This window comes from Procambarus clarkii, chromosome 51 (assembly GCF_040958095.1).
Source record: "Procambarus clarkii isolate CNS0578487 chromosome 51, FALCON_Pclarkii_2.0, whole genome shotgun sequence".
Classification (NCBI taxonomy): domain Eukaryota; kingdom Metazoa; phylum Arthropoda; class Malacostraca; order Decapoda; family Cambaridae; genus Procambarus; species Procambarus clarkii.
Genome location: NC_091200.1, coordinates 2,695,745 through 2,719,119, shown reverse-complemented (window position 1 = coordinate 2,719,119; position 23,375 = coordinate 2,695,745). Strand labels below are relative to the sequence as shown.

Genomic DNA, 23,375 nt, shown 5'->3' with positions numbered 1-23,375 from the left:
GCTTCCAGATGATACCTTGTGTTCCACCTCCTGCTCCCTTCATTTAATTTCATTACTTTACACTTTCCTGAGTTAAACTTTCGTAGCCATTTTCTAGACCATTCCAGCAGTTTGTCCAGGTCGTCTTGTAGTCGCTGTCTATTTCATCTGTCTTGATTCTTCTCAAAATTGTTGCGTCATCAGCAAACATTGAGAGGAATGAGTCTATGCCCTCTGGAATATCGTTTAAATATATCAGAAAAAAAGATAGGTCCAAGTATAGAGCCCTGTGGGACTCCACTGGTAACTTCTCGCCACTCTGATGTCTTCCCCCTCACAGTTACTGTTTCCTGCGTGAGCTGTGTGAGAGCAAGTGAGGAAGAAGTGGTGTAGATGAACAGGTGCGTAAGATCAGTGTTACAATGTAGTGGTAATGAGTTACGCTTATTGGGAGATTAACAACACGAGGCTGAGGCTGAGGCATAACTCTGAGGCTGCTCCACAGAGCCATAGATCTCACAGAGGGCACAGCCCACATGCCTTCTTGTCTGAGATTTTAACAATTACTCACCGAGTCACGTTTAGGCTGGCCAGCGCAGTTTTCTGCACCGCGCACTTGCAACTGACGCCCATCCCGCCTCCTTGATAACGTTAATAACGAACCGCCAGCTTAAGTCTATAAATTCGCCTTCAGAGCCTCGATCCTACGAGCTCGGAGGCGCACAGTTGCAACCGCAACCCAGTACAATAGTTGTGAATGATTTTGTTGCATCAGGAACTCCTTTGTCGGTCCAAAATCATCTCAGAAATTGTCTTCACCAGCGTCGACGTCTTCTCGCAGCTTCCAGCGAGGGGACAAACTTTCCCAGAAGATTGATTAACTGTCAACCTGGGATTTACACAGACTGATATCCGCCCTCCACTAAGGTCAAGACTCGAATCCTTGCGGACCTTGCCACCTCCTGTAATCTCGAGGTAGGTCTTGGCCAATCACATTTCGCCACTGTGGTGGGGATGTGGAGACCCGGAGTCTTAATTGGCTCACCGGAACTAATCAAGAGCTCAGAGCTAAAAGCACGTCCATCTTACCGCCCTCTCTCTTCCTCTCTTGACGTAAAAGAATGACTCGTTTGGCGGGGGACTCCGCCACTCAGAACACTCCGACCACATTATCCACAACCCACCCTCCCTTCTCTCCCTCCCCCATTCAGGCAACAGTTGTACACACACCTGCCTCGGACGGTACTCTCGTAGCCAGCGCACACACATGTGGCCCTTGATAACGAAGGCACACATAACTTGTGAGAGAGACGGTAAAAATAAAGAAATAGCGAGGTCGTGTTTCAAATTAGTGGGACAGGGGGCGGATGAGAAGTGACGGCATTCTGTCGAGACAGGTGTGTGGGAGAAGAGGATTGGAAGAACAAGTGACGGGAAGCTTGTGTTAGCTCCAACAGGGGTTGGAGGACACGTATAGTAGAACATTTGTGGGAGAGCAGGTATGGGAAAACTGGTGTGGGAAGACAGGTAGGGTAGGAAGAACAGGTACTGGATGGCAGGTGTGGGATAATATGTGTGAAAAAACAGCTATGGGAAAAAGATGTGGAGGAACAAGTGTGGGAAAGCAGGTGTGGAATATGTTGTGGGTGTGAGAGGCCAGGTGTAGGAATATTATGTGTGAAAACACGTGCGTGTGATAACACGTGTGTGAGACCAGGTGTGGAGGAACAGGTGTGGGGAGACAGGTGTGGGAGAACAGTTGCAGGATCAACATCATGAAAAAAACAAAGATCGAACACAACCCATCTGTGCTATTCCACATATAAAGTGTATCTATTTCCCATACGTCCTTTATTGCTTTACGATAAAGCTTTTCTCGGAACTTTAGTAAAATTTTTTTCGAATTTTGGTAAAGCTCTCTAGTAGATTTTTAGTAAAGCTCTCCCACACTTTTAGTAAAGCTCTTTCACAGAGTCTTAGTAAAGTTTTCTCAGAGTATTGGTAAAGCTCTCTCATATACTTAATTAACTTTCTCACAGTCTTTGTAAATCTCTCACAGAGTCTTAGTAAAGCTCTCTTACAGTCTTAGAAAAGCTCTCTCACAGTCTTAGTAAAGCGTCTTACAGTCTTAGTAAAGCTCTTTCACAGTGTTATTAAAGCTCTCTTACAGTCTTAGTAAAGTGTCTCAGTCTTAGTAAAGCTTTCTTGCAGAGTCTTAGAAAAAATCTATCACAGAGTCTTAGTTAAGCTCTTCACATATTAATAGTAAAGCTCTTCGCAAAATCTTAGTAAAGCTCTTTCACCATTATTTTGCAAAGCTCTCGACAAAGTTTTAGTAAAGCTCTCTTTGAAACTTTATTGAATCTCTCAGAGAGTTTTATTGAAGCTCTGTCACAGTATCAAAACAAAGCGCTCTCACAGAACCAAAGTAAACTTCTCTTACAGAGTTTTTGTAAAGCTCTCCCAGTGAGTCTCAGTAAAGTTCTCTCCAGAGTGGCAGTAAAGCTTTCTCCAGTGTGGCAGTGAAGCTTTCTCCAGAGTGGCAGTAAAGCTCTCTTCAGAGTGGCAGTAAAGTTCTATCCAGAGTGGCAGTAAAGCTCTCTCTCCAGTGTTACAGTAAAGCTCTCTCCAGAGTGGCAGTAAAGCTATCTCCAGTCGTAGTAAAGCTCTCTCCCTAGTACTATTAAAGCTATCTCCAATTTTTGTAAGGCAATCTCTGTGATCTTAGTAAAGCCTCTAGAGTCTCTGTAATGCTCTGTCTAGAGTCTCAGTAAAGCTCTCTCTAGAGTCTGAGTAAAGCTCTCTCTAGAGTCTGAGTAAAGCTCTCTCTAGAGTCTGAGTAAAGCTCTCTCTAGAGTCTGAGTAAAGCTCTCTCTAGAGTCTCAGTAAAGCTCTCTCTAGAGTCTCAGTAAAGCTCTCTCTAGAGTCTCAGTAAAGCTCTCTCTAGAGTCTGAGCAAAGCTCTCTCTAGAGTCTGAGTAAAGCTCTCTCTAGAGTCTGAGTAAAGCTCTCTCTAGAGTCTGAGTAAAGCTCTCTCTAGAGTCTCAGTAAAGCTCTCTCTAGAGTTTCAGTAAAGCTCTCTCTAGAGTCTCAGTAAAGCTCTCTCTAGAGTCTCAGTAAAGCTCTCTCTAGAGTCTCAGTAAAGCTCTCTCTAGAGTCTCAGTAAATCTCTCTCTAGAGTCTCAGTAAAGCTCTCTCTAGAGTCTCAGTAAAGCTCTCTCTAGAGTCTCTCGTCTGGCAGGAAGGTCGAGCGTCGTGTAAACAAAATTGTTGACGTCAGAGGAGAAACTTTTTGGAACTCATTAATTCTAATAAGGAAATTCTCCGGATTATTTCAGATTTCCTGTGAAAATATTTCGTAAATGACTAGCATGCCTGATCTCGGTCCCCTAAGGATGGTGACCTGTAGCGCCGTCGGCACACGACCCGGGTTCGATTCCCCGAGAGGGATTATGAGACCTTTGGACTCAAGCCTCCCACCACAACACGATTTGTCCACACCCCTCCCATACGTATTTTCTACTTGCCATTTAAATTTTCACGTGTCATTGGAGCAACACCTGTGTGTGTAAGAGAGAGGGGAGCATCCATACATGCTCCCCTCTCACATTGTAAACACCCTTCCCATCTCGCTAAAAACACCTCGTAACTACACAGCCACCGAGCAGTTCCCCTCTGGTCATTGTGGGCATCTTTCTCCATCTCAGTACAAACATGAGATCACTGTTCGTCTGTGGTGGGAGAGGAACGCGTGGTTGGTTAATCAATCAGTATTCTGTCCCCACCTTGTTTTTCCTCTTCCTTTCCTGAAGTACTGTCCCATCCCGCCCTTACATCACATTTGTTGGCCCTTCAGTGCTTCTGATCTTTCACATATTATCATCATCACCCTTCACAGCCCCCGTCTTTACCACTTTCAACCCCATCCCAAAATGCCAACCAACCAGCCAGCCTGCCAGCCAACCAGGTAGCTAACCAGCCAGCCAGCTAGCCAGCCAAGCCAGCCAGCCAGTCAGCCAGCCAGCCAGCCAGCCAGCCAGCCAGCCAGCCAGCCAGCCAACAGCCCTTACGTTCAGCAGAATATAATTTCCTATCCTCAAACAGAATGCACATTTTAATATAAAACGAAGCAATGCAAGAGATAGAAAGACGCTAATGACGGGTACTTGCAACAGATTTTTGACAAATAAAAAATAAAATTATATTCTTTATTTTATTGGACATCAAACGATTATTACTCCTTTTTATTATAATTTATCAAATGCCATTATAATTTCAATAACGCTCCTGGCAGTAAATTTAAATAGAAAGCGTTTTCATGTTTTCTGACCTTCTGACATTAATTTTTTTTTACAAAAATCATATAAATTTTGTTATTAACATCGATGAAATGTGAACTTACTCATTTTCATTTTTTTAATAATTACTTCTACACGATATGTGAATTATTTTATCTTTTCTATGAAGACAATTCATAATTGCACTCATGTTTATCTGAAGCGTGATGCTGTGGTGGATAGATAACTAGGAGAGGTACCCGGCTGTGCCCGGGGATAGTCTGCTGTTCTCCCTACCTTCCAGTCCATCCCTCCTCTTCCTTCTTACCTCCTGCTTCTCTCCCATCTTACCTCTTCTTTTCCCACCCCTACCCCCCTCTCTCCTCTCTCCTCTGCAGCCTCGAACAATCACTTGGTAAGCATACTGCTTGGCCTAGTATTCAAGGCCCGATTTGCCTAACTGGCAGAGTGATTTTCGTTATTTTCAGCAAAAATTTTAAATTATTTGATTTAAACTAATATTATTATATTATATAAAGAACTTGAAATAGTACCTTAATTATATTAGGTTGGCTAAGTTAGGATAGGTTAGGATAGGTTAGGTTTGGTCATATCTCTACTCTCGTCTTAACTCCAATTAAACAAAAACATAAATCATATATAACATAATGAAAAGCTTTGTCATTCGATAAGATTTTTTTTGTAGAAAAATATATAATTTAAGGAAAACTCGACTTTTTAGGCAAATCAGACCTTGCATATATATATATATATATATATATATATATATATATATATATATATATATATATATATATATATATATATATATATATACATACATATATATATATATATATATATATATATATATATATATATATATATATATATATATATATATATATATATATATATTAAATATGACCGAAAAAGTAAGATTAATAATTCTAACACGAATTTTCTCAATCTTTCGTACATTTCTTTTCACTGTTGGAGGTAAATAAAAAATCAATTCTCCAAAATTCATTTTTATTTCTAGTCTGACGCGACACGAGCGCGTTTCGTAAAACTTATTACATTTTCAAAGACTTTAGTTTACAAATACACAACTGAATAGAACTTACGCATCTCCGATTTTATATCTACATTTGAGTGAGGTGGATGGGGTGAGGTGGCATTAATAGGGTATTAATTTCATCAACACAAGACAGAACAAGAGGTGGCATTAATAGGGTATTAATTTCATCAACACAAGACAGAACACGAAACAATGGGTATTGAATAGAAGTGTTTGTAGAAAGCCTACTGGTCCATATTTCTTGATGCTTCTATATTGGAGCGGAGTCTTGAGGTGGGTAGAATATAGTTGTGCATTAATTGGCTGTTGATTGCTGGTGTTGACTTCTTGATGTGTAGTGCCTCGCAAACGTCAAGCCGCCTGCTATCGCTGTATCTATCGATGATTTCTGTGTTGTATCTATCATCGACAGATACAGCGATAGCAGGCGGCTTGACGTTTGCGAGGCACTACACATCAAGAAGTCAACACCAGCAATCAACAGCCAATTAATGCACAACTATATTCTACCCACCTCAAGACTCCGCTCCAATATAGAAGCATCAAGAAATATGGACCAATAGGCTTTCTACAAACACTTCTATTCAATACCCATTGTTTCGTGTTCTGTCTTGTGTTGATGAAATTAATACCCTATTAATGCCACCTCTTGTTCTGTCTTGTGTTGATGAAATTAATACCCTATTAATGCCACCTCACCCCATCCACCTCACTAAAATGTAGATATAAAATCGGAGATGCGTAAGTTCTATTCAGTTGTGTATTTGTAAACTAAAGTCTTTGAAAATGTAATAAGTTTTACGAAACGCGCTCGTGTCGCGTCAGACTAGAAATAAAAATGAATTTTGGAGAATTGATTTTTGATTTACCTCCAACAGTGAAAAGAAATGTACGAAAGATTGAGAAAATTCGTGTTAGAATTATTAATCTTACTTTTTCGGTCATATTTAATAATATATGTCTACAGGAAAGACTGCTACCAAAATATACTAATATATATATATATATATATATATATATATATATATATATATATATATATATATATATATATATATATATATATATATATATATATTGTATCTAGTAGCCAGAAGTCAGATGCTTGGTGCTAGACCAAGCATCTAACTAGCAGCTTTGGACAAATAAACAGAGTGACAAACATTCTCTCTCTTGTAGCACACATTATATATATATAATTATGAATGCAGTCATATATACATACAAACATTTATACATACGTAGAGATGCCACGAACAGATGCCGAACACATACAAACGTGCATATGAGTATCTACCCACAAAACATACACATACACACGCTAATTTTGAGAGAAAACACAAAATATAGAGTAAAAGAGAAGAAGAGTTCTCGAACCAAACAAGTAATTACGTTTACAGGCGAACAACACCAGTTATCCTCTTTGACCAGACCTAAAGTGAGAGCATCCACAGGCCGGCGTCAGGGCGCCCAAACAACGGTATTTGCTGTTGTGGGGAAGTATTCCTCCCCCAGACAACGGTATTTGGTGTTGTGGGGAAGTATTCCTCCCCCTAGACAACGGTATTTGGTGTTGTGGGGAAGTATTCCTCCCCCTAGACAACGGTATTTGGTGTTGTGGGGAAGTATTCCTCCCCCTAGACAACGGTATTTGGTGTTGTGGGGACGTATTCTCCCCAGACAACGGTATTTGCTGTTGTGGGGAAGTATTCCTCCCCCCAGACAACGGCATTTGGTGTTATGGAGAAGTATTCCCCCTCCCCCAGACTGGAATCACTATTTGGTACTGTATTTAAATATTATCTATAGTTATAGCTACAAAAAAGCTTATCTCTAGGTAATATGCCTCGTCAGAGCTTAATCAGGAGGTGGAGTCCATCGGCACCTCGGCTCCCATGATGGTAGACGTCCTGAGGGTTACAGCCTCTCAGACCTCCATGTTCTCACGAAGACTCTCTTCGTCAATTACCCGCTCCACATATACGAGGGAAAAGGGAACACACTTCGCCGGGCCGCCCTCAACAAGAAGTGTATAACGCAAGTCCATACGAACCTGTATATCTTTTGTCAATTTTTGGTGACTTTGTTTACATTTTTGGTGGTTTTGTTTACATTTTTGGCGTCTTGGTTTATATTTTTGGCGGCTTGGTTTACATTTTTGGCGGCTTGGTTTACATTTTTGGCGGATTTGTTTATATTTTTGGCGGTTTGGTTTACATTTTTGGCGGCTTTGTTTACATTTTTGGCGGCTTGGTTTACATTTTTGGCGGATTTGTTAACATTTTTGGCGGCTTGGTTTACATTTTTGGCGGATTTGTTTACATTTTTGGCGGCTTGGTTTACATTTATTAAATCGTTCACACGCTCCAGAGCACCAGAAGCATGTTTATAACAATGATAACATTTGTTTGGGAAGTTTCGATGCTCCTACACCGTTTAATAAAGGAAGACAAAGCCGTCAAAGATTGAGAAAAGGTGTAAAGGTTCGGAAGTACTTGGGTAAGTGTTTGTTGAATATATGTCGTGGAGCTTTTACGAAATCGTCATGAGTGTTGAAGACGGGCGGCAAAGACGTCACTTTTCTTTCATTTCATGTGTGAGGAGTTCGGTTATTTGCGTTCCACCGCGTTATTGCGACTCATTCTCTGTACTCTCTCTTTATGCATCCAGCGAGCCGGTAGCAATTTTCCGTATGCGGCTGGAGGCCGGATATCAGTCGGCCACAATTTCCTGAACACGGATTTCAAAGACAGCCCCACCGCAATAAATACTCGTATTAGCCAATAGTCAGGAGTTGACGTATGTATTTGCTCTTAGTTGCAGTGGTTGGTGGGAGTGAGACGACCCACGCCACCCAGACGGACCAGGCGAACCCCAGAGAGCTACAGAACGTGATCCACAACCTGAAGCAGGAGCCTGGAACCGGCACCAGCGATGGGTCGGCCAACGAGAACAACGATGAGAGGGAACGAGAGGGACCCAGTTTCCTGGAGCCCCCCACCAGGCACGTCACAGTCAGGGCCGGCCAGACCGCAGCCCTCACCTGCATAGTCAAGCATTTGGCCAACAGGCAGGTAAGCGACAGGTCGTATAGGTAGTCAACATAGAGATATATACAACGTAACGTGAGCATAATTTCTCGGTGATGTATTCACTGAAAGTTTATTATAGTTCTTGACTAAAATATACTTCATGGTTGCCAGTAGGCTTTCGGGGTGGACCTAATAACCCTCCAGAAGTTGATAGGCTGCACCCGGAACACCAAATTAAAAGTTAACAAATAGAAACTTGCAAAGTTAATTAAATAGAAAGGAAGAACTGGACATGTTCATCAATAAGAATGTTGGGTAATATATATATATATATATATATATATATATATATATATATATATATATATATATATATATATATATATATATATATATATATATATATATGTCGTACCTAGTAGCCAGAACACACTTCTCGGCCTACTATGCAAGGCCCGATTTGCCTAATAAGCCAAGTTTTCCTGAATTTATATATTTTTTCTTATGAATTGATAAAGATATCCATTTCATTATGAGTTAATTTTTTTTTAATTTTATTTAAAACTAATGTAGATATATGACTGAACCTAACCACTGACAGATGTCCATACTAACTGGTGTCCAGACTGACATGTGTCCATACTAACTGGTGTCCAGACTGACATGTGTCCAGATTGACAGATGCCCTGACTGACAGATGTCCAAACTGACAGGTGTCCAGCCTGACAGGTGTCCAGACTGACATGTGTCCAGATTGACAGGTGTCCTGACTGACAGATGTCCAAACTGACAGGTGTCCAGCCTGACAGGTGTCCAGATTGACAGGTGTCCAGCCTGACAGATGTCCAGACTGACAGGTGTCCAGCCTGACAGGTGTCCAGACTGACAGGTGTCCAGGATGACAGGTGTCCAGACTGACAGGTGTCCAGCCTAACAGGTGTCCAGACTGACAGGTGTCCCGTACACAGGTGTCGTGGATCAGGGGTCGCGACCTACACGTGCTCAGCTCAGGTCAGGTGACCTTCTCATCAGACTCGCGGGTCAGCGTCACTCACCTGAAGGACTCGTGGACCCTGACCATCAGATACTCTCAGCCCCGAGACGCCGGGAGCTACTCCTGCCAGGTCAACACCCAGCCCCCCCTCGCCTCCTGGTACAACCTCACCGTCGTAGGTCAGTCACGGGTCACTCTTGGTACAACCTCACCGTCGTAGGTCAGTCACGGGTCACTCTTGGTACAACCTCACCGTCGTAGGTCAGGCACGGGTCACTCTTGGTACAACTTCACCGTCGTAGGTCAGTCACGGGTCACTCTTGGTACAACCTCACCGTCGTAGGTCAGTCACGGGTCACTCCTGGTACAACCTCACCGTCGTAGGTCAGTCACGGGTCACTCTTGGTACAACCTCACCGTCGTAGGTCAGTCACGGGTCACTCTTGGTACAACCTCACCGTCGTAGGTCAGTCACGGGTCACTCTTGGTACAACTTCACCGTCGTAGGTCAGTCACGGGTCACTCCTGGTACAACCTCACCGTCGTAGGTCAGTCACGGGTCACTCTTGGTACAACCTCACCGTCGTAGGTCAGTCACGGGTCACTCTTGGTACAACTTCACCGTCGTAGGTCAGTCACGGGTCACTCTTGGTACAACCTCACCGTCGTAGGTCAGTCACGGGTTACTCTTGGTACAACCTCACCGTCGTAGGTCAGTCACGGGTCACTCTTGGTACAACTTCACCGTCGTAGGTCAGTCACGGGTCATTCCTGGTACAACCCCAGGACTTCGGCCTTTATATCATATGCAGCATATGGCATAAAGGCCAAAGTCCGTGTATCCTTCAGGAACTTGGACAAAGGGCAATCAAAGCCCTATATGCAGCAAAGGTGAGACCCACTCTTGAATATGCATCTCCAGCATGGAACCCCTTACTTGAAAAAGACATGGTGAAACTAGAAAAGCTCCAAAGATATGCAACGAGACCCCTTTCTGAGATTAACGAATTGAGCTATGAGGAATGACTGAGAAAATTGGACCTTACCACACTGGAGGAAATGAGATGTAGAGGGGGACATGACAACAGCATTCAAGATTCTAAGAGAAATTGATAAAGTACACAAATCAGTTTTGTTCATAGCTAGGAACAGCAGAACAAGGGGGTCATAGAGGGAACTACAGACACATATCTGTCGTATAGAAATAAATGAGAACGTTTACAATGTCAGAGCTGTCAATAAGTGGAACAGGTTAGATGTACAAGTCGTTACAGCTAATTCGATTCAAAATTGTATATGTGAACATTATAAAAGCGTGAGAAATGAATCACGTCCTCTGTACGTGAATCTGTATCAGTCCCCGTGGTGCAGTGGTAAGACACTCGCCTGGCGTTTCGCGAGCGCTTTGTCATGGGTTCGTATCCTGGTCGGGGAGGATTTACTGGGCGCAAATCCTTAACTGTAGCCTCTGTTTAACTCAACAGTAAAATGTGTACTGGGTTGTAAAAACGATTCTTCGCGGCGGGGATCGTATTCCAGGGAAATGGAATTTTGGAATAGCCCGAAACGCTACGCGTACTAGTGACTGTACAAGAATGTAACAACTCTTGTATATATCTCAAAAAAAAAACTACATGCAGTAATCTAAGGACGTTCGGAAGGCGGGGCCAACCCTGGAAACACAAACCGAAACTGTCTCTATTTTCCACTTGTTACAACTAGTAATAAAGTTGTTACATCTTGGCTTAACGTGTTTATGACGTATTAGAACGGTGTTACAACTTGCTATATTGGTTGTTATAACTGGTTAGGAGGTGTTCAAACTGGTTCGAACGTTGTACCAACGTCGTAGTTTCGGTGTGTGTTTGGCGGGAAGAAGCCTAGTTCGACCACACAAGAACATCTAGGTGAGTACACACTGTTTCATTAGTAACCAGCAATAGCTCCTGACTGGAAGAGCACCGGAACACTGACTGTGTCTACACACGGAACACTGACTGTGTCTACACGACAGTCTCCTGGATCAATAACTGCCTCTGGACGGCGGCTCCTCGTCATAGTTCAGACTGTGTAGCAGTCTGAACTGTTCTGTAACAGTTAAAAATATCTTGAGGCAAAAATAATATTTGCTCTTCTCAAACTTAAAGATTCACAATTTTCTTTGTCGGAAGAAATGCAAATGAGCTTGGCTTAATGTAAGCAGGTCTGAACAAAAAAAAATTATATTTCCTCGAGCTGGAGAATATTATGTTCCATATTCATCAGGATATTCATCAGGATATTCATCAGGAAAGGAGCTGAATACCGAGTGAGTTCTCAACCAAAAAATATCAATCTGATGCTAAATCACACAGTAGAAGAGAATTAGGAACTAGAAACTATTTGCCGACTTATATTTGACAGTCTATCGAGACTCGCGTTTTTCTTAGGAGACAAAAGTCAATGTTATCACGAATTCTTGCTTAAACTCAAATTTATATTCAGTCAAATCATTTGAATATGTCAGTGTTCCAGCACACGACCCCGTACCGTGCTCCTGGACCTTCCACATGAGCAAGTCGAGAAACTTTTCTGGGGAATGTTTGAAAAATCTCATAGGAAAATATGAGATTAAGGAATCACTTAAGGAAAATAAGACCTACATAAGAAACAAAGACCAACGACAACCATATATATATTCCAGCATAATCTTCCCGGCTATTCCCATCTTCATCTTGTTGTATTGGCACTAAAGCAGTTGTCTGGGAACGGGAAAATGCTACATTAAATAATTTTTGTCATTAGATTCAGCAGGTTCAGTTAAGTACATGTAGGCTACCTTAAGGGAACTTGCGAGAATGATGACTGAGGTTGAAGGGAGTTCACCGCTGTTGAGGTATGAGGAATGACTGTGATGTCAGGTGACTGTGAGCTAAGGTGATAATAGGTTGAAACCATACGAATGCCAGGTTTAGTGGATATTAAAATGCCAGATTTAATGGGTATTCAATACCAGGTTTAGTGAGTATTACAATACCTAGCGTATTAGGTATATTACCAAGTTTATCGTCATTTGCTCCTCTCTTGACATTCCACGATTAATACAAGACGATAATTGGAGAAGCCAGTGTATATTTAATTGATGTTAATACAAACGCATTGAAACTGTAAACAAAATACAAAGTACGTATATAGTCTGCCTTTTGTTAACATTTGTTGTAATGAAACGGATGGGTTAACAGTTTATTGGTTACATTACAGTGTCTGTCAAAAATTGACCATTTTCTGCCACCAGCTGCAATCTTCACATGGTAGTAGGACCCGTTTGCAGGTATTGCAAGCTGCATGCGCCTGGATGTTATACATCTTGAGCTGTACTTGAGATGTTTTGGTGTGTGTGTTTCCTCAGAGGCTCGGGCCAACATCTTGGGGAAGGAGACGATGTACGTCCAGATGGGCAGCACCGTCAGTCTTGAGTGTGTCATCAAGGAGGAGCTGGTCATCCCTGGTGAGTTATGTGTCCATGTGTCATCCCTGGTGAGTTGTGGGTTCATGTGTCATCCCTGGTGAGTTGTGTGTTCATGTGTCATCCTTGATGAGTTGTGTGTGTCCATGTGTCATCCCTGGTGAGTTGTGTGTCCATGTGTCATCCCTGATGAGTTGTGTGTCCATGTGTCATCCCTGGGGAGTTGTGTGTCCATGTGTCATCCCTGGTGAGTTGTGTGTCCATGTGTCATCCCTGGTGAGTTGTGTGTCCATGTGTCATCCCGGGTGAGTTGTGTGTCCATGTGTCATCCCTGGTGAGTTGTGTGTCCATGTGTCATCCCTTGTGAGTTGCGTATCCACGTGTCATCCCTGATGAGTTGTATGTATCTCATTCATATATGCATACATAAGTTTTAAGCACGTATTTGCATGAAATTTGTCGACGCGAGAAAAAGTGCCAATGTGGAAGCCAATATTCCCTACGTTACTTACCTTATACATGGAATATTTTGAGACTAATCTTCCCAGCAAAGTATAATATGGAAATGCTGGTTGTCTGGAACATAGATGTGATGACATGCTTGGTTTAGGTATTAATTCTTCCTAAACAATTCTAGATAACTGAGGTTTTGATTTTGATTTTGAAATTGTTAACAACAATATTTTTCCTACTTTGGATGTTGTATTAATTGTATTATTTTAAGATTTAAATTAAGGGTCAATTTGTATTAATTTAAGTTTTAAGTTCCATTTATATAAGAGCAAGGCAGGATTAAAAATTATGCATTTAGGAAACCCTAACACGTACAATATAGGTTCATGTGTATGTTGTAATCCAGATATTTTCTTACAGAAATCTGTACTTGTGTATATATACAGGAATACATGTTACAAAGACTCAAATATTTGTAATGAGAGATTAAACGTTATCTCAGATAGTGACTGTGTAATCAATACATTCTATAACCTATAGATTCTTTAACTCAGTGGCGTGGCCAGGACGATGTTCTGTGGTACGAAAGATGAACAGCCGTATAAGGAAAATATATTGGCGTCCTCCAGAACGCTTGGGCACAGATATATCACTGAAAGTGTCCCTTCCCCAAGGAAAATTAATGACGGTTTTTTTTATGTGAACACTTTGATGATTCAACTCAGTGTTGCTCTAGAAATCATGCTGGCTGTATTACACTGTTGAATATCATGTTGATGAGTCAAAGAACACATCAGCTCACAACTCAACGTGAATACAGTGTCATCTGTCAGGAGTTTGACACTTTATTTTACTGTCATCTGTCAAGAGTTTTATATCGAAATGAATAATTGTAAATGTTAAGTTTGTGAAATAATGAACTGTGTAGCATCAACTCTCAAGAGTGTGATACTCTATTGCACAGTGGCAGCTGTCAAGTGTGCGATACTGTATTATAGTGTCAGCTGTCAAGTGTGTGACACTGTATTACTGAAGTCAGCTGTCAAGTGTGCGATACTGTATTACTGAAGTCAGCTGTCAAGTGTGCGATACTGTATTACTGAAGTCAGCTGTCAAGTGTGCGATACTGTATTACTGAAGTCAGCTGCCAAGTGTGCGATACTGTATTACTGAAGTCAGCTGTCAAGTGTGCGATACTGTATTATTGAAGTCAGCTGTCAAATGTGCGATACTGTATTCTATAGTGTCAGCTGTCAAGTGTGCGATACTGTATTGTATAGTGTCTGCTGTCAAGTGTGTGATACTGTATTGTATAGTGTCAGTTATAAAGTGTGCGATACTGTATTGTAAATGTCAGCTGTCAAGTGTGTGATACTGTATTGTATAGTGTCAGCTGTAAAGTGTGCGATACTGTATTGTATAGTGTCAGCTGTCAGGTGTGCGATACTGTATTGTAAGTGTCAGCTGTCAAGTGTGCGATACTGTATTATATAGTGTCAGCTGTCAAATGATACTGTATTGTATAGTGTCAGCTGTCAAGTGTTTGATTCTGTAGTGTAGAGTATCAGCTGTCAAGTGTGCGATACTGTATTATATAGTGTCAACAGTCAACTGTGTGATACTGTATTGTATAGTGTCAGTTGTCAAGTGTGTAACACTGTATTGTATAGTGTCAGCCGTCAAGTGTGTGATTCTGTATTGTATAGTGTCATCTGTCAAGTGTGTAATACTTATAATCTATCGTATAATGCTAGTTGCCAAGAGAGCTTTGCTCTATTTCAACATAACATAATATTTAACCAGTATATAGATCAGGATAAAAAAATTGTGCAACAGTTAATTAGACAATTTACATAACGTATGGTAATTATATATAATTCAATGAACAATAGTTTATTAAAATTATATATAATTCAATGAACAATAGTTTAATATTTTTGAGGTGCATTCCCAATGGCCGGCTTGGTTGCAGGGTTCACGTAACCTACATTATTCAGAGGTGAAATTAGTGTGCAAATTGTTGTATGTATTAATATCTATATCTATTAATGGATATATCGATGTAAATCTACAAAAGAATGTATCTGTCTGTGTCTTTACGAGGCTAGACGCTTGGGCCAAGTCTCACATTTTAAGGGGATTTTTGTAGGGTTGGTGCAACACCTGGGCTGGTCGGAGTCGGCCCAATTGCCCTTCATTAAGAATATCGGCACTTATATCGTCCCCCTTTGCGAATTCAGGAAATCTGAAATCGTTGATATGTTTTCCCAAGAGTTTTTGAGTAGGTTTCAGAATTTCAAAATATTCCATAGCGATAATAGTAGTAATAGTAATTGTTATTTATGTAAAGTACATTCATTTGACAAGAGATACAGTATGTATTCGAGAGAGAGAGAGAGAGAGAGAGAGAGAGAGAGAGAGAGAGAGAGAGAGAGAGAGAGAGAGAGAGAGAGAGAGAGAGAGAGAGAAAGAGAGAGAGAGAGAGAGAGAGAGAGAGAGAGAGAGAGAGAGAGAGAGAGAGAGAGAGAGAGAGAGAGAGAGAGAGAGAGAGAGAGAAAGAGAGAGAGAGAGAGAGAGAGAGAGAGAGAGAGAGAGAGAGAGAGAGAGAGAGAGAGAGAGAGAGAGAGAGAGAGAGAGAGAGAGAGAGAGAGATGGAGAAAGTGTAAGCCTATCTCCCAACTGAGATGATTTGGAACGTGTCAAACTCTGTTCAAGAAAATATATCCACAGGACTGGTGCTGTGGTACACTACCAAGAGAGTCACCACAGTATTGCTCCTCCACAGTACTGGTGCTGTGGTACACTACCAAGAGTCACCACAGTATTGCTCCTCCACAGGACTGGTGCTGTGTTACACTACCAGGAGTCACCACAGTATTGCTCCTCCACAGGACTGGTGCTGTGGTACACTACCAAGAGTCACCACAGTATTGCTCCTCCACAGGACTGGTGCTGTGGTACACTACCAGGAGTCACCACAGTATTGCTCCTCCACAGGACTGGTGCTGTGGTACACTACCAGGAGTCACCACAGTATTGCTCCTCCACAGGACTGGTGCTGTGGTACACTGCCAGGAGAGTCACCACAGTATTGCTCCTCCACAGGACTGGTGCTGTGGTACACTACCAGGAGTCACCACAGTATTGCTCCTCCACAGGACTGGTGCTGTGGTACACTTCCAGGAGAGTCACCACAGTATTGCTCCTCCACAGGACTGGTGCTGTGGTACACTGCCAAGAGAGTCACCACAGTATTGCTCCTCCACAGGACTGGTGCTGTGGTACACTACCAGGAGAGTCACCACAGTATTGCTCCTCCACAGGACTGGTGCTGTGGTACACTACCAGGAGAGTCACCACAGTATTGCTCCTCCACAGGACTGGTGCTGTGGTACACTACCAGGAGAGTCACCACAGTATTGCTCCTCCACAGGACTGGTGCTGTGGTACACTACCAGGAGAGTCACCACAGTATTGCTCCTCCACAGGACTGGTGCTGTGGTACACTACCAGGAGAGTCACCACAGTATTGCTCCTCCACAGGACTGGTGCTGTGGTACACTACCAGGAGAGTCACCACAGTATTGCTCCTCCACAGGACTGGTGCTGTGGTACACTACCAGGAGTCACCACAGTATTGCTCATCCACAGGACTGGTGCTGTGTTACACTACCAGGAGTCACCACAGTATTGCTCCTCCACAGGACTGGTGCTGTGGTACACTACCAAGAGAGTCACCACAGTATTGCTCCTCCACAGGATTGGTGCTGTGGTACACTACCAGGAGTCACCACAGTATTGCTCCTCCACAGGACTGGTGCTGTGGTACACTACCAGGAGAGTCACCACAGTATTGCTCCTCCACAGGACTGGTGCTGTGGTACACTACCAAGAGAGTCACCACAGTATTGCTCCTCCACAGGACTGGTGCTGTGGTACCAGGGCGACAGACTGGTGGACCGGGACTCCGGGAGGGTGAAGGTGGTCACCATTGTGGGTAACGTGACCACCAGTACACTGACGGTGGCCGGGGCCACGCGCCATGACTCAGGCAACTATTCCTGCTGGCCTTCTGCAGGCCGCCCTGACAACGTCATCGTCCACGTCATACAAGGTACCTATAATGCTCCGACTTCACACATGGCAACTATAATGCTGTCACCTCATTATAACTACAATGGTCTCATAGTATCTACAATGCTTTCACCTCATAATAACTACAATGCTGTCATAGTATCTACAATGCTGTCACCTCATAGGAACTACAATGCTGTCTCCTCATAAAAACTACAGTGCTGTCATGGTAAATATAATGCTCCGACTTCACACACATGGTAACTATAATGCTGTCACCTCACACATTATCATCCCTTCTATAATGGACAGTCTGTAATTTTTCTTGAACATATTCACAATTTTTATAATTTGTTTCCCCTTAGTCGTAAATATTATTTTTTGTAATTAATATAAACATATTTTCCGACTCGTGTTATCATTATAGCTCACGTAACCTCTTCACGTTAGTAAATAAACATCTCATTACGAACTGCATAATATTTAGTCAATTTTTTTCATGTAGTATATATATGTAAGTATATATGTAAGTATATTGCTGACCGTGTTGAATAATGCACTAGGGTCCCTAGTTGCATGTGCTGTTGTTATCTCTTTGGTCAGCTGATTCAGAACGTAGGTCAGCTGATTCACAGCGTAGGTCAGCTGATTCACAAGAGTAGGTTAGCTTATTGAGATGGATTTTGTGTTAACTGCTTCATAGTTAATTATGATACCCGGGATCTTTCTAAATAAAATGAAATACGGGACCTAATAATTTGATAAGTAAAATTTATTTACTGTTTTCAATGAAAACATTCTGCCCTCGGAGCTTTGTACTCTGCGAGAGTCAGCTTACCAAGTACCAGGAAAAGCGGTGAGTCAAATCACCCTTAATACAACACGCTATAGCCCTTAACCTATCATATAAAGACATGAGATTAAGGATAAAGGAGTGAGTCAGCTCACCAGTAACTATACTGGTGACTATAACATGCTATAGCGCTTCAACCTTCATGTAAGGATGTTGACCAATCCACACACTAGAAAATGAAGGGACGACAACGATTCGGTCAGTCTTGGAGCATTCTCAATCGACTTGAGAATGGTCCAGGACGGACCGAAACGTCGTCGTCCCTTCATTTTATAGTGTGTGGATTGGTCAACATACTTCAGCCACGTGATTGTGACTCATCGCCTTCATATAAGGCTTATTCACATGAGTGTGGGGGTGAGTCAGGTCTTGGGGGGACGGTTGCAACAGCCAACTACTTGACTTGCAGACGAGGCAGGAGGATGTGAGCACCTCCTCAGAATCTGACCCCCAGTGGGACCAGCGGGGTTTTGCTGTCGGAATTTAAGGTTTTAGCGTATGGTGCAGGAGGGATGTGTGGCGGGTGCTGCCTGGAATACTGATGGCTCCCTCGTTCACTGCTACACGCCTCGCCTGCTTTTCCGATTGATGCTGTTTGATTTCGGTTCTGCTCCGAGAGACAGAGATGGGCAGACACACATTCATGCTGAGTTATATATATATATATATGCAGTATGTGCATATATAAGGTACTCAGTAGGTTAGCACCTACTCATAGTGCCAGATTATCATCAGGCACACTAGGCATAGTAGGGCTAGGGCCTACGAGGTAGTAGGGACCTACGAAAACTGAAACTAGAATTATACTTCCTCTTTTTAGACGATATTAATGAATCATGGCAGTGGTTATTTTTTCCACCAGCTGGGCTGTTTCTGCTTTCTGTTGGGTGTGGCTTAGCTGTTCAACATTCAAGAGGTTCTCTCTTGAGGTTCTCTCAACATTCAAGAGGTTATATATATATATATATATATATATATATATATATATATATATATATATATATATATATATATATATATATATGTCGTACCTAGTAGCCAGAACGCACTTTTTTGCCTACTATGCAGGGCCCGATTTGCCTAATAAGCCAAGTTTTCCTGAATTAATATATTTTCTCTAATTTTTTTCTTATGAAATGATAAAGCTACCCATTTCATTATGTATGAGGTCAATTTTTTTTTATTGAAGTTAAAATTAACGTAGATATATGACCGAACCTAACCAACCCTACCTAACCTAACCTAACCTATCTTTATAGGTTAGGTTAGGTGAGGTAGCCGAAAAAGTTAGGTTAGGTAGTCGAAAAACATTAATTCATGAAAACTTGGCTTATTAGGCAAATCGGGCCTTGCATAGTAGGCTGAGAAGTGCGTTCTGGCTACTAGGTACGACATATATATATATATATATATATATATATATATATATATATATATATATATATATATATATATATATATATATATATACTAGTGAGTGATTCTCAAAATCAGTTAATTATATACACACAATATTCACATATTTATTTTATTAAACCTCTGTGTTAGACCAAGATAGTGCATCGTCCCAATATGGCACCGTGACAAAGTCTAATTTGTTTTATTAAAACAAAATAATTGTTGGTAATTTTAAGAATAATCCCTTCTACAACAACCAGCTCCTTTAACCACAGCTCACTTCTAAATCCCTACTTTTATTTGTACTGTATTTGCCAATATGGAAAACTGTTTTAATTAGGATTTTGTTTAGTTTTTAATTTTTCCAGCATATTTATTGCTTAGCCCTTGGCATGATGGAAACGAATAGTGAACATTTATATACATTTGTAATTCTGAAATACTGCAACCCTATCCAAATATTTTTTGCATTGGGTGAACTGACTCAGTTTATATATTGAATTACCCTGAAATACATGTACATGTTAGGCTCACCTGACCCCGTACATAAATTAGGTTGAACTGGACTCGTACATATGTGAAGCTTGGGATGACCCCGTGTACGTGCTGGGTCACATGACCCCGTATCTATAGTTTACATTCCTTGACGCTGTGTACACGTTAAATTGACCAAAACCACTTTAGATGGAACTGTTAAATAGACTGGTGTGATCTGGGGCTGGAGATTCTGATAGCTGACTAGCGTTTGAAATAATTGTTTGTGATAAGAGATATGTTGTCATTACAAGTAGTGACAATATATATCTCTTATCAGAAGAGAGAGAGAGAGAGAGAGAGAGAGAGAGAGAGAGAGAGAGAGAGAGAGAGAGAGAGAGAGAGAGAGAGAGAGAGAGAGAGAGAGAGAGAATGATAGAGTGAGAGTGAGAAGAGGGAGAGAAAGAGAGAGAGGCCAGACAGAAAGACAGGATCAGACAAAGAGACTGATAAATAGTTTTAACGATAGTTCCTCTATTAGAGTTCTCTATGTGATAATTTCAAAGAACATTCTTATGAAATAAATGAGCTCCTAAGAGCAGGCTTCAAATGACCTAAGGCAGAATAACAGCTCTGGTTTGCAGCTTCACTAGGTACGTCATTAGACAGCCCTTATGAACCCAACCCCTAGTAAAAAAAAAAAAATCCAAGCAAGCAGGGAACCCATTTAACCCATTTAACCCCTAGTTAAAAAAAAATCCAAGCAAGCAGGGAACCCATTTAACCCAAACAACAACACTAGAGTAACACGTGTCATCACTTCTACCCCCTCAGGTGACCCGCCAGCTGCCATGCAACATGGCAACTCAGCCACCTGGGTCTCCACCGTCCTGCTGGTGCCCGTTGCCTCCCTGCTGACACTGCTCCTGCTCCTCCTGACGTGACAGTGATCTGCTCCTCGCCCTGCTGACGGGACGCTCATCTACCTGACCTTCCAGCCTCTCCACTTTCATCTCCATTTGCTGCCTCAAGTCGCCTCTACCACCGTCTTGCTCCTGGATCTCAAAGACGTGTGTAGAGCGGCAGAAGTGTACCCAAGGCGTGTGTAGAGCGGCAGAAGTGTACCCAAGGCGTGTGTAGAGCGGCAGAAGTGTACCCAAGGCGTGTGTAGAGCGGCAGAAGTGTACCCAAGATGTCTCTCTCTCCTCCTGGTGTAAACTATATCTTCTCAGCTCAACCCTAAGTTTAACAAGGACACAGGAGGTCACCAACAAACACAATTACCATTACCCCCCGACACAGACCAAAAACTGGTGACTGATTCGTTAGTGTCATGAAATAACATTAAGCGATCATCCTCAACATATTTACGTCAAAACTCTATGAGTAATGAGTTATTCCCTCCTGTATGTCGGAGCAAATCAAGGGACAATAGAAATATTCAACATAGAACACGAGGGAAAAACAGGCTGGGAAAACACGTGCAGTGGGGTATGGTGTTTTATCTGCGTTGCGTGTGACATGACATATGCAATATGTGTGGAATGACACCTGCACCGTGTTTAACGGCGTCATGGACCTCACTGTCAAATTACAGGTGTTTGAGTCAAATTCAAAGCTACGTAATATCGACCCCTTCCTTGGACTAATGGGTTGTAATAGGTCAGCTGGGTTTTACTAGGTTAGGGAAATACCGCTACAAATCTGACGCTCGTCAAACTGTGGGAACAATGAGCACTGATGTTACCTAAAAAAAAAACACCTACCTGCGAAATGTTTCATACAATCAACAGATGTTTTTGCACCGTCAGCAGCTGCAGAGCAACTGACGTATGTTGAAGATCAGCTCTATAGTCTTGACCGCTGACGAATGTGATTTCTCAAAATATTTAATGAACCCTACTTTGTATGTTAAATATATTCTCCTTTACGTCAGGATATATATATATATACAACACGTAAAATATATGTAAATCTAACAAATAATGATTCCTGCAAGGGGCCTGATAGCTGAGCGGACAGCGCTCGCGATTCGTAGTCCTGAGGTTCCGGGTTCAATCCCCGATGGAGACAGAAACAAATGGCCAGAGTTCCGTTCACCCCTGATGCATCTGTTCATCTAGCAGTAAATAGGTACCTGGGAGTTAGACAGCTGCTACGAACTACTTCCTAGGGGTGAGTAACAAAAAATAGGCGGGGAATTAATCCGTAATTAAAATTACGCGGGGAAGCTAATCCCCGAAATCATCTCAAGATAACCTCAAGATTACATATTTCAACCATTCATAAAATATCACTCAGACATTTCGGTATAAAAAAATCTTAGAAACCACTTGAATTGTTTTTAAAACTCAGTTCAAGGAAAATATACACGTGCTAAGACAGAGTCAAGAGTGTTATCGTGCACTAATACAATCTTTGTCTTGCCAAATTACACGTGACAAAACTGTCAGAGAAAGAAAAAAAAGAGATATTGTTCACAGACAAATAACAGTTTGAAGACAAGAAATGAGAACATTGCTTTCTGCACTGATTGTTATCATACTCTGGCGAATGTCGACATGTCAGACTGTCTACATAAGTGACATTCAACACTTTTCTTACACTTTGATACACTTTCCAATGCAGTTTTATAAAAGCCTATATATATATATATATATATATATATATATATATATATATATATATATATATATATATAAATATATATATATATATATATATATATATATATATATATAAATATATATATATATATATATATATATATATATATATATATATATATATATATATATATATATATATATATGTATACATACACACTTATGTGTAATGTGTGCATAATTAGATGCCGATGACTACAATTACCGTGGCAGAAGGATATAATGATATGAAAATTGTGTTTTCATCTTTCTGTTGCGGCCTCAGATCCCTATTTTGAAATAAATGTGTACTCAAACTTTGTTTAATATTTTAACCTTTTATAAATAACTTAATATTGGGGGATAACTGCCCCATGAGTAGAACTATTTGTTGGCAATCATCACTATTATATAGCAATCATATTACTAAGATATCATAATAATAATAAAAATTTTTATATTGTCATCTTTAATATAAACAGCCAGCAGTAGTATAGAAAATTAACGATATTCGAAAGACAGGTGTATGACTAAAATAAAGCTTAACACAATATACACATGTATAATGCCGCCATAAAGTTGACCACTACATACGCATGGATGTAATGCCTTCATATTGCTGATAGCTACACACGCAAAAGTGCACAGTCTCTCTGGACCCTCTCTACAGC

General features: G+C 41.3%; 1 protein-coding gene across 1 annotated transcript in view; it reads left to right on the top strand.

Annotated features, from left to right (window-relative positions):
• The window catches only part of LOC123774567 (zwei Ig domain protein zig-8), a 39,266-nt gene extending 16,572 nt beyond the window's left edge, over positions 1-22,694 (top strand). Inside the window, exons 2-6 of the mRNA XM_045768931.2 lie at positions 8,154-8,410; positions 9,337-9,541; positions 12,751-12,849; positions 17,183-17,374; positions 20,894-22,694. Coding sequence (XP_045624887.2) covers positions 8,154-8,410; positions 9,337-9,541; positions 12,751-12,849; positions 17,183-17,374; positions 20,894-21,003 — 863 coding nt within the window. The 3' untranslated portion in view covers positions 21,004-22,694. The remainder of the gene's footprint in view (positions 1-8,153; positions 8,411-9,336; positions 9,542-12,750; positions 12,850-17,182; positions 17,375-20,893) is intronic.
• The last annotated feature ends 681 nt before the right edge of the window (positions 22,695-23,375 follow it).